The sequence below is a fragment of the Haliotis rufescens genome, unplaced genomic scaffold, assembly GCF_023055435.1.
Source record: "Haliotis rufescens isolate VD_foot unplaced genomic scaffold, xgHalRufe1.0.p SCAF_7, whole genome shotgun sequence".
In the NCBI taxonomy this organism is placed as follows: Eukaryota; Metazoa; Mollusca; class Gastropoda; order Lepetellida; family Haliotidae; genus Haliotis; species Haliotis rufescens.
The window spans coordinates 58,482,761-58,497,840 of NW_025964361.1; the positions used below are offsets into that span (position 1 = coordinate 58,482,761).

The 15,080-nt window shown below is 38.8% G+C and overlaps 1 protein-coding gene across 1 annotated transcript; it reads left to right on the forward strand.

Moving 5' to 3' along the window:
- Positions 1 to 255: 255 nt before the first annotated feature.
- On the forward strand, positions 256 to 12,318 carry LOC124147508 (C-type lectin domain family 18 member A-like). The gene is made up of 5 exons (XM_046518114.2): positions 256 to 374; positions 2,642 to 2,780; positions 7,183 to 7,406; positions 7,897 to 7,986; positions 11,636 to 12,318. The coding sequence occupies exons 1-5, from the start codon at positions 329 to 331 to the stop codon at positions 11,821 to 11,823; spliced, it is 687 nt and encodes a 228-aa protein (XP_046374070.2). The 5' UTR covers positions 256 to 328; the 3' UTR covers positions 11,824 to 12,318.
- Positions 12,319 to 15,080: the final 2,762 nt, after the last annotated feature.

Below are 15,080 nucleotides of genomic sequence, written 5' to 3' on the forward strand. Positions count from 1 at the left end.
ATGCCAGTTTAATAGTTTATATGTTTATCGGACTGGAACTAGTCCTCCTTTCATCTCAGTGTGAAGCCAATATATGTTGTCTTCATTTATTTAAAAGCACTTTCTACTCGAAAAGAAGTCACACATGTGTAAAATAGGCTCAAGCGGGAATTGCACGCTGTCCACTGGGTCCATCGATAATTGCGAACGCATTAAGCCGAGACAGACACAAAAGAGCGACACTTTTACAAAGTATTTGCTTTCTAAAGTTGTCATACAGACGTTTACTTGTCATGGAAACATCGGATCTGTCCTTGTCGACCGGTGGTGTTTGCGTGAGACGGCAGCCATGATGTTGCTGAAGGCACTGGTCTTCATTTCGCTGTCACTTACAGGTAGGCTGGGGTTGTTCTTTGAACCAAACCAAATATTGTTAAACGTGTATATGGACATATGTATCGGGACTTATTAAAATGTCCAGGATATCGGTGGTTTGTGGAAGCCTGGACGTGTCACATGCAAATAAATCTTCCTGAAAACAGGAGTATTTCTCATTCGTACGACTTTCATCTTCTACATAAAAAGTTGTGAATGTATCTTGCCAACATGTTTCAATCTGCCATTGTATAAGAATAAAAATAAATTGAAAATTGATAGGAAAGAGCTGCGACTGAGCTGAGGTTAACTTGTGCTGTGTCGTGTGACTTTTGTGCTGTCACGTGATTTTCATTATTTCGTAATTAATATTTCGAATCTCTTTCCAAAATGTTGTAGGGTTACCCAGATATATCCATAATCTTTACATTTATGTTGGCGAACTTGAATTTATACCTCCGACATGTTCATAGTTATAGTTGTTCCTAACAGTTCAATATTGTTTTCTGGAATGTTAATTTCTATGTCGTCTAAACTGTCGAAGTGCTCCCCTGCACGCACGTTTCGCAGATCTAGTCACCATCTGATATACATCAATTGGGTGTATCATGGTTATTTGATGCACATTTATTTCATACAATAAGCAGATTCAAAAAAACTTTTACAAAATCGTTCTTCATTTTCATCAACATCTAACAGCACATGATCTAATAACACAGTAGATCGTAAACTATCTAGAAACAGAAACACTGAAGTTATCATTCCAAATGTATTCTTAATGTACATTACTTATTGCCTTCTGCGTCATCACCATATTTACAACATTCTGACTTTCTATCTCCTATATATATGGTTGCTTTTCTTTTCTCCCACGAAGGGATGACCATATCTTTGCATGTGGCACTATTTCCTTATACGGTAACAGAACAGTGGACCAAACTATGTTTTGCATGTGGCACTTTGAGGCTTCCATAGTGTTATACCATGCAATGTCATCTCGGTAATACTAAGTGGTTTCCATATTCACTTGATGTCAAGAATACCTGACATAACCTCCGAATTACGTGCATTTATAAAGACGTATGTTGTACAAAGTGCATTTGAATGGATATTGCATTGTACAAACACATCCAAAAAATATGGAAAGATAACTCACCACTAGTCCCACGTAATCCGTGTAAAATGCCTGGAATATTGGTTAATTAGTACGTTTAGATAGAAGTGTTCGTGTACTAGAGATGTATCCTTTGATTGGATCTTGCGTTTCGTCATAATAGATAACAAGGCCAAATAATTTATATGTGCACCAAAGTCCATTTACATTTCTTATTTTGTATAGCCTCTGACAACGTCATCAACCTGTCGAAATATGTTCCTTAAACATATATAACATTATGATCACATATATTATACCAGATGGTATTAATTAAAGTGGATCATAATTCGTCAGTTGGTAGATTGAATGTCAAAGTCGATGCTTGTACATGGAACCAACCATTTAATATTCCATGGCCCGGTTCCACAAAGCGATATGAGCGTCAAGACGATCGTATCTCCCAAACTTTAACATAGACTTAGGCAGTCGAGCACCATGATCGTTTTGTGGAACGGGTCAGCACTGACATACACGGTATTACAGTATTTGTCTCTGAAGGAAGGAGCCGGACAACAGCATTTTGTTCCAGGCATGCGCAGCAGGCGTGTATCAGTGAGTAATTAGGTTATGATTGGAAACCCTGAAGAAAAAGTACTTTCTGGCACATCTTAAATCAGACACACACAAAGAGAACTCGTTCCCAGTGGCATTTGATTCATGAAGTTGTTGTGACATTCGCGTTCCATGTGGGTCAAAGGTCAAAAGATCTTTGATTTGTAAAACATCCGAATTGGTCAAACGGCTCAGAGCTGAATACTAACTTCGTATTGTAACGGCTTGATCGTGCTTTGCCCTGCTGGCCTGTTGTGCAGATATCACTATTATCTTATTTACACAAGGAATCGACCCGTGAAGATCCGTGGTAGAATAGGTCTTCAGGAACCAATGCTTGCCGCAAAAGACGGCAAATCTTGTCGTAAGAGGCGACTAACGGGATGCGGTAGTCAGGCTCGCTGACTTAGTTGATGCATGTCATTGTATCCCAATTGCGTGGATCGATGCTCATGATGTAAGTCACTGGATTATCTCCAGACCACCGCCATGCAGCTGGAATATTGCTGGAGCGCGGCGTTAAAATACAAACAAACAAACTTAAGGAATCAAGATGTCACATTCCCTATTTGTTCTTAGTTTCAGGAGAATATTTCTTCCTTCCTCCCAAGGTTAAATACGAAGCTGCAGTATATGTTTGCAAGCAAAACGGTCTTAAGCTGGTGAACGTCAAAACCAATGAAACCCAAAGGCTGGTCTCTGCTTACATGGGAGAGAGGTGAGTAAATGGTATTCTTTAATAAGGAGGGCCAAGTCGTCTAAGCCGGCACATTTCAGTGTACTGAGTTCCACCCTGATCGCTGGTGGTGGCTTCAATCAAATCTCATCAAATAAGATTTGTCTCCATTCTTCCTGAAGATCTGAGCAACCTCCATATAATGTCGTATCAGGTGTACCTGTGCGCTACCCTAGACCACCAATTTAAATGGAGGATGCATGGGGTCTTTATCCAATCGGATGTCAGCTTGCTAAAACGAGGCAGTTGTATTTCTTCTCCACCTCTATTCGGAAATCTTGATCTAAAAAACAACAGGATACAAACATACCTTCCATGGGACACCCTTTTGGGCTGAGATGCCATGGTGCTCAAAAACCTGTCAAACTGCCGTCAACATTGGGTGCCTGTGCTTGTGGCTTCCATCGAATTAGTAAACCTGGGTCACATCAGCCTTTCCATCCACATAAGCTTGACTGACCATGAAATACTTCAAAGCGGCATTGGTTTTGTGAATTAGGTAGGAGGAATGCTCAAATTGAAGCAGGTCTTTGACGTTTACTTGTTTGGTGAAACCCACGGGCAGGGTTTCACTGCTGACAAACCAAATAATAATTATCAGCGAACTATCGATCAGTCATCATGATACACCTAAGGGACATAAATCTTGGCCTGTGGCTTCTCAAACGCATGAATCACCCATGCCCCTTTTGTTACGCAACTCTCATACTTTTAGCACGGGTGTGGAAATGAAGATAGCAGTTCAAATGAAAACACCACTGGATATTGTTTCCGATCTGGAATCTTCATTCAAAGTTCACATTAATATAATTAAGTATAACTGTCTGAAGGTAACTGTTTAAGGAAAAGATTGATGTGTAGTTTGTTTTCATGATTTGGGGACAATAGAAGATGGAGAAGTGCGTTGTAAATGCTGCAGCGCACATTGGTATACTTTTCTGGCGGAACGAACCGTAGCCCCCAGAAGTGATATATAGAAAGACTTATCAAACGACAAAACGGATGAGTGTTTACGGTAACGGCAGGTACACAACGTGACTGTGTGGGTTTCCTTTGATCATCATGCACAGAGATATCTATCGGAGTGAAAGATCTGATTGAAACGAGATGGAACAATAATGCTTTCAGTTTAGCTATGTTACATGTAAATATGAGGTTACACCTACTTGGGCTGTCAGTCCAGATTTGAAGAGGTCATTATGCGACGATGTCGTATTGGCGATTCTAGATATACACATGAGTATTTGTTAAAAGGTGAGGATCCTTCGTTTTGTATCCCTTGTGATGAAAGAATCACGGTCACGCATGTCCTGCTTGACTGCATTCATTTTTCCATCACAAGGGATAAATATTTCAGTGTCCAACAGTTTAGGACCTTTTTAATGATGTTAATTCTCATTTAATATTAAGCTTTTTAAAAGAAATCGAACATGTCCATAAATTTTGATGAACTGAATGTATTATTATATAAATTGGTAGTGCTAATTAATAACTTAGATTGTGAGTGGCTGTACCCTCGAGGGAGGTTGAAGTAGCGTAAAAGTATTTTCCCCCTATGAGGGTATGTAAGTTCCATATCATTAGAAGTATTTTCTGCATGCCAGGCTTTTAAAGGTAGAATATTCGTCATTTTAATCTTTGGCTTAATTAGTACACTGTCGCCAGTGACTGAAGGGCAGGTATAAATACTGCCGGGGTCCATGCAGGAAGCAAAGGCACTGTAAGTCCCAATGGTCCCTAGTATGGTGATCTCCCTTAAGTTACTGACGATCTCTAGCCCATTTTTATATTGTGTTGTTCACTAATACTTATGACTTTTATGTATTCTCAACTAGTTTTAAATAGACTCTGCGATATTCTAGTTATTGTACTGTCCATCGTTGATAGCTTTTTATATTGTATAAATATATGTATTATTAATGTACTTATCGTCATGATATGGCTGAAATACTGCCGATGTGACGTTAAATCTTAACTCTCACTCACTCACTCACTCAAATGTAAATATAACGTGCGCCCGTCCGTGCAAGATGTAGACTCTGGAGTACATCTTGAGAAACATACACTATTTCTTCACCAAACGTGGCGCTTAGATTGGTCTTGTGGTAAACTGGAGTCTTTGATTTTCAAAAGATTCATTCTTTGAAACAAATTGCGGTAGTGCTCTTTTCCGGAGCAGATCTTAAAAACCGTACATTTCTGATGATAGTCCGGGATTTTTGAAAAAGTAGCTTTTCGAGTTGTCTATTACTTAGACTGAAAAAGGGGGTAGTGCTAGTTTCCGTAGCAGATATTGGATACCTTAAATATTTCTTCACAAAACTTGACATATAGATAGGTCCAGTTTTGAACTGGTTCCTATTGATTGTTAGGGTTTTTAACAAATATATTTTGAGTTTTCATGGGAACACGTATGGAAAAGTGTGAAGATTGGAACTTAGCATGGAAACATAGAGAATTGTGAACAGTGCATTCCGTTCTATAGTACATTAGGGGTGAGTTTATAGAAAATAAAACCTGATGCGGAAGCAATGTGTATAAACAGGGAAATAAAACTAAGTTATCAGATGTATGAACAATGAAACCTAATATAAAATGATGAGTTTTATAAATAGTGAAACAAAGTACAGAAGTGATCGTGAACAGTGAGGCTTAAAACGGACGGTTACATTATATAATAGTAATTAATGATTTGTGTCCTTTTCATGCAGATTGTTAAGATTATAATTGTTCAACTGTAGTTTTTCGCTGAAACCCACTCACCATTACCACACGCACTGAAGAGTTACATGACTAGTCTTCCAATTGTGTATGCAGCAAACCAATTTGAGCGTGGCACCATTATTGCACCACTCAAAATGTCGTTCCCTTTTAAATTAATGACAATTTGTTATTCGTGTACAACTCTTTCAGAGAAAGGAAACATTTCATTCCAAATGAAACAATTGAGAACGCCAATGCAAGTGAAAACCCATTTTAAAAACTTTGATTTTTCAAAGGAAAAAGGGAAACTTAAAAAGGACAAATCCAGGTCAAGATTAACATTAAACTGCGACTTTGTGGAAGAGCAACATATGACCGTTTAATCAAATGTCGTTGGTTGGATTCTATTATATGTTTTACCAAAGGTTATACCACGTCAATTAATTATAAGCGGCATTATATCTCACTGACGCTGTGTATAATTGCGTTACTTAGACGTGAAAGAAACCTTCGAATATGACTTATGCTTGTGGGTTTCGCATTAAACCTGCAACAATTCGGGTTTTCCTCCGTCCCGACTTTCACCCCAACGACCCGTCCCCCCCCCCCCCCCCCCCCCCCCCCCCCACACACACACACACACACACATACCTCACAATGGCATTCATGTGGTGACATGACTAAAATACTGTTAAAGAGGCGTTAATTCAAACTCGCTTGCTCACTCAAATCGACAATAACCTCGTTCCCATACATACCGGTAGACATCTTCCCGAGGTAAGATCCACCCTCTAAGATCCACAAAGTTAACTCCTTAATTACAGGTCACGCTTTGTTTAAATTTTAAAAACATACTGTGAGAAATGTAAGACTGACAATGCGATGTGAATATTAACCCTGTTTGACACATTTAGATAGGACGACATGAAGAAATGCTAAAATATTGCATTAATGCCCTTTGGTAATAACTAAAAATATGCTCTAAAAAGCAACGCATACGTGGTAGCTATGACAATAATTCAAGGGTTAAGCACACGATGTGATAAATGTATTTCTCCAACAGAGAGAAGTGCGGATTTGTGTTTATCAGCGAAGGAATGTTTTACCGGATGTTGCGTACAGGAAGTCTACAGTTCGGCGGAGGAAGTGTCACCACGTGAGCCATGATCTCTCATGGGTGAAGAACAGATCTTGTTCATGTCTAGGGAACAGGTATACGTTGTTGTCACCAGTTCTTACATTCCGACGACTGCCGTGCTTGAGATAATGACGTAACTGGCACATGCAAAGTTTGACTTTGTAATTTTCTGATGCGTCTTTTTGTGGTGGAGTATAGTATTCAAAACTCGTCAAAGTTTTAAAAATGTCGCGTTATGGCATTGTTGCGATATGATAAAATATGAAGAGGATCAGTGTGACTTTGAGTATACACACAGAGGGATAACGCTACATTTGAAATGCTCTCGATGCATCATACTTCATGGCAGTACCAGGGTTGGAGCGGCTTCACTATTACGCTAGTCTGTAGGAAGCATCACAATGTATGGCAGAATCTCGGGTTACTGGAGCGGGGCTCGCTATAACGCTAGTCACTGGGATGCATCACAATACACTGCAGATTTTTGGCTATCAGTACGTACTTCGCTATAACGCTTGTCTTTAAGAAATAAAATCTTTGCAGGAACGTCAACCTCTGGACCGGGCTTCACTATAACGCTAGTATGAGCAAGTTCCAGTGGGGAGACGGGGAGATTCTACACTCCCCTGGAGTTCTAACGTGGCGGGATGGGCAACCAGATCTATCACAAGGAATGAAATGTGTCGTGATGAACCCCAGCCATAGTCCTTTCATCTACGACATGTCCGCATGCAACGCTAGCCAGGCTCTGCTGTGTGACGGTGAAGGTAGGTCGCGTGTCCGCGATGGGCCATTGTTGTGAACTTGTGACATCGACTGAGCGAACTTGGATCGCCCCCATCTAAATGAAGGATGCGTAGATTCTTTTATCTTGTCAGATTTCGACGCTTGAACCATTTGTTTTCATTTCTATATCGTCTAGCTTCAGAAATTGCGATTTTACCAAAAGGAAAACAGAAGATAGATATTCCTTTGATTGCATTCACCTCTGGGAATATATGCCATGGCGCTCAGAAAGGACAGAGTACATGCAATATTCCAGACAATGTAACATCAGCAATGTTTTCTGTATATGCTTCCCTCACTCGTACCGAAAACTGAGAAGCATACATTGTGCTTTGCTAATTAGAAAGAACACCTGACGCCATTGCTAATGGATGAGTTGTCAGAGTCCCATGCAGTAAGGTATCGTATCAGAGTGAAAGATGCGATTTTAATGAGATTGGGTTTAACACAGATATCTTTGTTTCCACACAGAAACCCTGGACTTGCTCCCAAAGTGGCTATATATCGTGAGGTACACAAAAAGGAATTCCACCGAACTGGGATTCTGTGAATCAAACCGAGGTATGGTTGACGATACAATTATAGATGCATTCTGATTATATTGTTTAACCACAATTTCTGATAAAGTAACTTGTGATATGTTTCATGTTGAAAAACGAAAGCAGGCTGAACAGTTGGTTTAGCATTTCTCTACAGGAGTGAGTGAGGGAGTGAGTGAGTGAGTGAGTTTGGCTTAAGCTGCTTTGAACAGTACCTGTTATATCAAAGCTGGATGTTTGAAGAAAACCCACCTGGGCGTCGACAGATAATTTCAAAATCTTTTCATGTTTTTAATCAACGTGCTAAAGAAATTTGATGCATTTCCCGAGGTAAGATATATTTTATTACCATACAGATCTTGATTATCGATAAGATCATCTCGACTGGGCGCCGCCATTTCTTTTTAAGCAAATGCAACATGAGAGGTTGAATCTGATGGTCAATAGGAGGGACATAGAACGGGTATAACCTGGTGGCGTTACAATCGAGCCACGAAACGTTAGCCTAGTTCGGTAAGGGTTGAAGCTGGACTTGTATATCCAGTTAACTCCCTTGCCTCGGGGAGATGTGTTGAGACGAGCTGCCGTTGACGTCATGAATGTAACATCCCTAGCAGGAAGATGGATTTGGCGGCGGGAGCGTGATGGTGTGGGCCATCCATTATGATGGTCGAACAGATCTTGTGAACATTGCAAGTAATTTGACTGGGTTTGCACCAGAGATGGAGTGTTCGAACGTTATATTGTTTATGAACCGAATAAAGGAGGGTTTCGGAAAGACAATGCCTGACGCCATATATTCCGGGCATGCCAGGACTTCCTCCGAAGATGCAACGTTCAAAAATTCCCCTGGCCAGGCCGACCACAAGATCTGTCCCTGTTCGAACACGTTTGGGATGTCCTTGACCCATGCGTCCGTCAGAGGCATCCATCACCACAAACGTTCCCTTACCAAGTCCATGGACTTTAGGAAGAGCAGCAAAACATTCCAAGGAACACTTTCATGACTCGGATTGCGTTTATTGGTAGATGGTAGGCTGTGAACGATGCCCGATGTGGACATACCCGGTACTTGTCGACTTCCAAATTGAAACAATTAGTTAACCCAGAAATGTAAAAAAATTCAGTGTGAACCAAGAAACAACAAAGAGTGAGTGAGTGAGTTTGGTTTTACGCTGCTTTTAGCAATCTTCCAGCAATATCACGGCGGGGGACACCAGAAATGGGCTTCACCCATTGTACCCATGTCGGGAATCGAACCCGGGTCTTCGGCGGGACGCTTTAAACGCTAGGTTACCCGTCAGCCCCGAAACAACAAAGAAATGTTATGCAATTAACAATTGTCTTGACAATTAACTAAGTTTACAAATCAATACAAATTACTGCAAAGTAATTACAATGGCAGTACGCAATACAGTGGCAATACAAAATTCAATGGCACTATAAAATATCAAGCTGTGGTAATAACAATAGAGTTCCAAAAGTCAAATTTCCCAAATAGGCCCATGCTGCATGTGCAGGGTGAAAATATGATCTTCACACAACCTTTGGGCGTCGTGTATATATTCCGATGGACGAAACGAAACCACTACTTTTTTCTTGTTTTTTTTAAATATTCATATTTCAATTCAGTAGACATAAATGTAACATTGATACATGAGGTATATAAGTGTAACAATTCATAGAATCGTAAAACATGATCAGATATGGGTACATACATATATTGGATTGACTGATAAATTACATTAAGTAGGCTGATAATTCCATCCATTTTTTGTCGAATTTATTAATACTACTATTTTTTATTGCGATCAATGTTTCTATTTTACATACATCTTTCAATATTGTTATGAAGAAAGGAAAGCAAAATGGAGTTTTCTTAATACTCGACTGGTGAATGTATTTTTTTGCAAGAAGAATTATATGGTTGAAAAGATAGTTGTTTTTGTTGTAGCAAAATAATTTATCTGGAATGGTAATATGAATATCATATGCAAGTTTCGAGTTTAGGTACACATCAGTTTATAACCAAAATCCCTTTACAAAAATGCATTCTACATATACATGGAATAAGTTTTCAGATTCAGAGATTCAAAGAGCTCATATATCATCATCCATTAACTTCATTTTCAATAATTCATTTTTTGTATATAGAGCTCTATTTATGAATCTGTACTGGAAATATATTAGTTTAACATCATCGGTACACATTTTACAATTTGTGAAAACATTATTCCGTAGAATGCTTTGATTAAATTCATTTTCCCATTTACCACACATCAGAGGAAAGTTAGTTGTAGCTATGAGTTTATCATAAAATATTCTGGAGCCCTTTGTTCTTATCAACAAGTCTCTTAAAATGTTATTTATGTATAAATTAGCTGTGATACAAAATCTGCCATTTATTGCCTTTTTCCCATGATTTAGGGATATTTAGCATTACTCTGTTGTAGTCAAGTAAAGTACCTTTAATTTGTCTTGTAATTCTTCAAATGTTAAAAATCTGTTGTTGCATAAATCTTTTAAACTATGAATACCCTTAATAAACCAATGTTTTAAAACGAAATTATTTTTAAATTAGTGATTGAAACATATTGGCTCTGATAAAATGTCTTTAATACCTTGTTTGTTAACTTTATGCTTTCTGTAATAATTACCCCAAATATTCAATATATCCCCCCAAAAGGGATTTTTCAAAGTAATAAACCTATCAATATTTGCACCCAAAAGAAATATCTGTTTTGATTGAAAGTTCTTTAATGTTGACTAAATCGTTTTTTGTAAACTTGATAATTTCAATGAATCAATAAATTTGCGGGTATACATCATTCTCAGACCACCTTCTTCATATTTCCTTATCAACGTAGAACTGTTTTATCTTGTCTGGTTTGTTAATCCAAATGAATGTATAAAACAGATTATTAAATTTTCAAATAAAATCATCGAGTGGGTTTGGAAGTGCTGAAAACTATATGAACTAATGTTGAAAGAGCCAGAGTCTTAATAACTGTCATCTCACCCATTAAAGTTAAATGTCTTTTTTTCCAGCTTCCCAATAATCAATTAATATGCTCGAGTCTTTTTCCTTGTATTTAATTTAATACCCACAGATCATGTAATGACGATAACTCTACATCATTGGATTCTATTTTCTAAGGTTTCATTTCATTATATATCCCAATTTGAAACCAAGTTGCCACGATGCTAGATTTCCGATTCTCTGAACTCGGGAGAGATAATCCGTAATATTGAGGTGTGCGACATCTCCCGCGTACTAACTTGCCAATCATGTGACACAGGACACTCTATCCAGCAGGAGACATCCAAGCCGTCTGCACACCACTTGACTCCCATTCTCTGTAACATTCTCAGTAACCAGCTGGTAATAGGGAGATGTTTATTTCGAATACTAATCCAGACGCCATCATGATATACGGAGCCATGGGTACATATACGTATCTGCAGATCACTCGACGCGAGCCATGATGTCCTTTCCGTGCCCTTTGTCACGTGATCACCAAACGGAGCTGAAAATGCAGGATTCCACGAAGCTTGCGAAGGTTATTCTCAAACTGTACTTCAATTATTAATATAATTTGCACATGATGACGAATTAGTTTCTCTATACGTATTGTATAGCCCAAGTTACTTTATATATTGCATGTTTGCAGGTGGCTACCCAGAATGTGTCTTTGAAAGGCGTGGAATCAGCGGGCAAGTACTCTCTAGGGGACTGGTTGATGCTATGGAGGAATGTGCTCTGTCCTGCAAGGACAACGAGAGCTGCATATACTTCATCTTTATCAACTTCAAGAACTTAAGGGGTGAATGTGTCTACCACACACAGATTCCTGGCTAAATGTCATCTTTATGTACACGTTTTATTACTCGTCTCTCAACCCAAAACTCTAAAGGGGGACACGGCTCGGGTCAGTTGACAATGCCAGCGTGTTTGATTCAAGTAATCAAAACCTATATTGGTTGCTCGTAAACTTAAATGTCACAATGTATATCAGTCTTGTGGTTACTCTATTTACACAGAATCAATGTCCCAGGTTGACACTTGGTCACATCACATTGTGTTTCATACATCCAGCATGTCCTCTGTACGAGCTATTGCTCTGGCTAAAACCGTGAATATTAATATAATGTCTTCATTATTCTTTCCCTTCAATGAGTTTATCATGTTATTGTTATCATTGTTATTTCTTACTTTTTCTGATAAAAGGATAGAGAGTAAGAGTTCCCCCTGTCTACAACTTCTGTCATTCTATAACCTGGACGAATTGTGATTGTTTTTTATGACTCACTCGCTGATTACAACGTGAGACCATTACAATTTCTCTGCTGGGGAAGGGGGCAACAACACGTTGTAGGCTCCCAGAGCCCATTGTTGATAAAAACATGAAATTCAGACTTTCTTGAGTCTTTATTCCTTTTCTTGATTCTTGTTTTACATGAAGTGCAAACATTAGGGTGACTGCAACAGTGAGAACTTCATTAGTATATGGCTATGTATTTCCCTAAGTTAACGCATTTACTTCATAATACAGCAACGTTACACAAGACTGAGCTTGTTCACGTCGCAATGGCATGTGACGCCTCCGTGGTCCAGTAGTAGAGTGTCTGAGGAGAGCGGAATGTCGGGGTTTGATCCCCGGGCCATCATATCAAAAGACGTTATAAGATGGTATTTGTTGTTACCCTACCTGGCGCTCGGCATTAATGGATTAAAACAAGGACTGGTTGGCTCGAAGTCAGGGTTATGCATGTTAAACTGCGGTATCTCAGTGGGCTAGTACTATCAAATTAGTACGGACTAGTACAAGCAGCTACACACAGAGACACAGACACACACACACACAGACACACACACACACAGACACACACACACACACACACCTCAGAATGGCATGTACATTTGGCAATAATGTTAATTACAGCACATACTTGGAAATCCACAAAAATACAAAAATAGCCCAATAAAGTGTGCAAAAAGAATACCTTAAGTGCACTTAATAAACAGGATATTTACTACACTTTCATGATAACTTTAGCCATGGACCTAATTATAATTATTTAGGTCCGTGCTTTATGGCCAAAAGAATACTTAAACTTATATTAACAAAAATTTAATTCTAGGTCATAATGCCATAAGCCAAGTCTAAACCAGCAATAAAACCTAACTTATTAAGAATTAGGGATTAGAGAATTGAGAAGATGCATCCAAAACCAATTCTCATTCATGAATTGTGAAATAAGTGAATAAATGTGCCTCACCATTACTTTAGACCTTACAAAACTTCAACATCTGCACAGACCAAGTGGTGATTATAATATATAATATACTCATCAGCTGTCATCTCCCTTATTTTAAGGTTATCATGGTGGCACTTGAGCTAAATATTAAATCCCCAGGTTTTATTCCTCCTTAACCAATTGGGCTATCAAACTGACAGGAAATCGAAATAAATATTTTGACCATTACAGCCATGTAGACCTGGCAGTCCATCTTCCCGAAGCAAGAGAGTTAACTGACTTTAAAAGTCTAGTTTCCCACTTGTCGAACTAGGCTGGGCTCGATAGAAGCGCCACCAGTGGCTGTTACGAGTTATGTCCCTTGTATGCCTCTCCTATGGATTAATCAAATTCCACCTCTCGTATCACTTCCATTTACTTCAAACGAAATGGCGGCGCCCAGTCAAGACTATCTGATCGACAATCAAGATCTATATTGTGATAAAACGGGTCTTACATCGCGAAGTGCATCAAATCACGTGAGCACCTTGATTAAAAACTTGAAAAGATTTGGAAAATATCTGTTGACAACGAGTTGACGATGCACATGCTTTGCAAATCCTGCAATCGACCGAACTCTGCATGACAGTTTACGAACCGGATTTCGATTTCGGTGCGCGATTTTGAATGGACTATGCAGAGACTCGTTAGTCCAGCCAAAATCTAACTCCATAATGCCAGCCTAATTCGGCAAGGGTGGAAACTGGACTTTTATAGTCAGTTAACTCTCTTGCCTCGGGAAGATGTGGCAGTCAAACTAGTCACGCTAATTACCCACTGGTGCGTAGGATCAAATAACCTCATTCCGTATAGCCTTTTATTATATACATATGAATGAAATACTGGAATTTATCAGTGACGATAGATCAAGTTATCAGTCACTAGTTACTGATATAAAAAAAGTTATATCAGTCACTAGTGACTGATATAAACAAGGTGCCGGAACTACTTTCTCCTGAATCAAAACATTACGTTTACGTCAGATGCCGACTGTCTCAACCGCAGGTGCATAGCTTCTCTTCAACTGACCACAGGAACTTTTTGACGAGTCTGGAAATAACATCTATGACAATGTTAATATCACTCTTCGCAGGCCGTGCTTCGCCAGACATTAGGCACAACTGGCGACAGCGAGACGTACCGCCGAGGCGAGAAGCGCCCGCTTGAATTTTCCGAGAATTGAACATTCCTAATTTAATTCATGACAGCAAGCAACAATGTTTCAGTTAAAATGTTCGGGGTCAATAAATGTGTTTATGTCAACTTTCATACTTATCTGTGAGAAAATTTGATCAAATATGGCGGATTTTGTAGGCCTGGAGAACTCTCAGCTGATCGTTCGACATGGTCACAGTACTAACTGTTTATGTATTCCTACGCCAATAAAATAATCGCTGTTTGAAAATGATTTCTGTTTTCATTTCAAACAGGAATGTTTAATTATGACAAACAAAAATGTCCACGGAACTTAATACTCGATATGAAATAATATATTTCGCATAACATATATTAACAGGGTTAGTTTTATTCACGAACTATATTCTTTTCGCAAACCCCCTTTATACGGCGGTGGTAAAGGGGCGACAGGGAGAACTTAGTAATTTATCAGACACTGTTTTCGAAAAAATATATAAATTGCAAGTAATAAAAATAAAACATGTATATAATAAATAGAAAATTCAATGTGTTTTCTCAAATACCACTTTTATCTCATCTCGTGAAGTGGGGAGAGTCTAATATTTTCACTGCGTCACTCGTGAAAATATCAGACTCTCCCCACTTCACTCGATGAGATAAAAGTGGTATTTGAGAAAACAC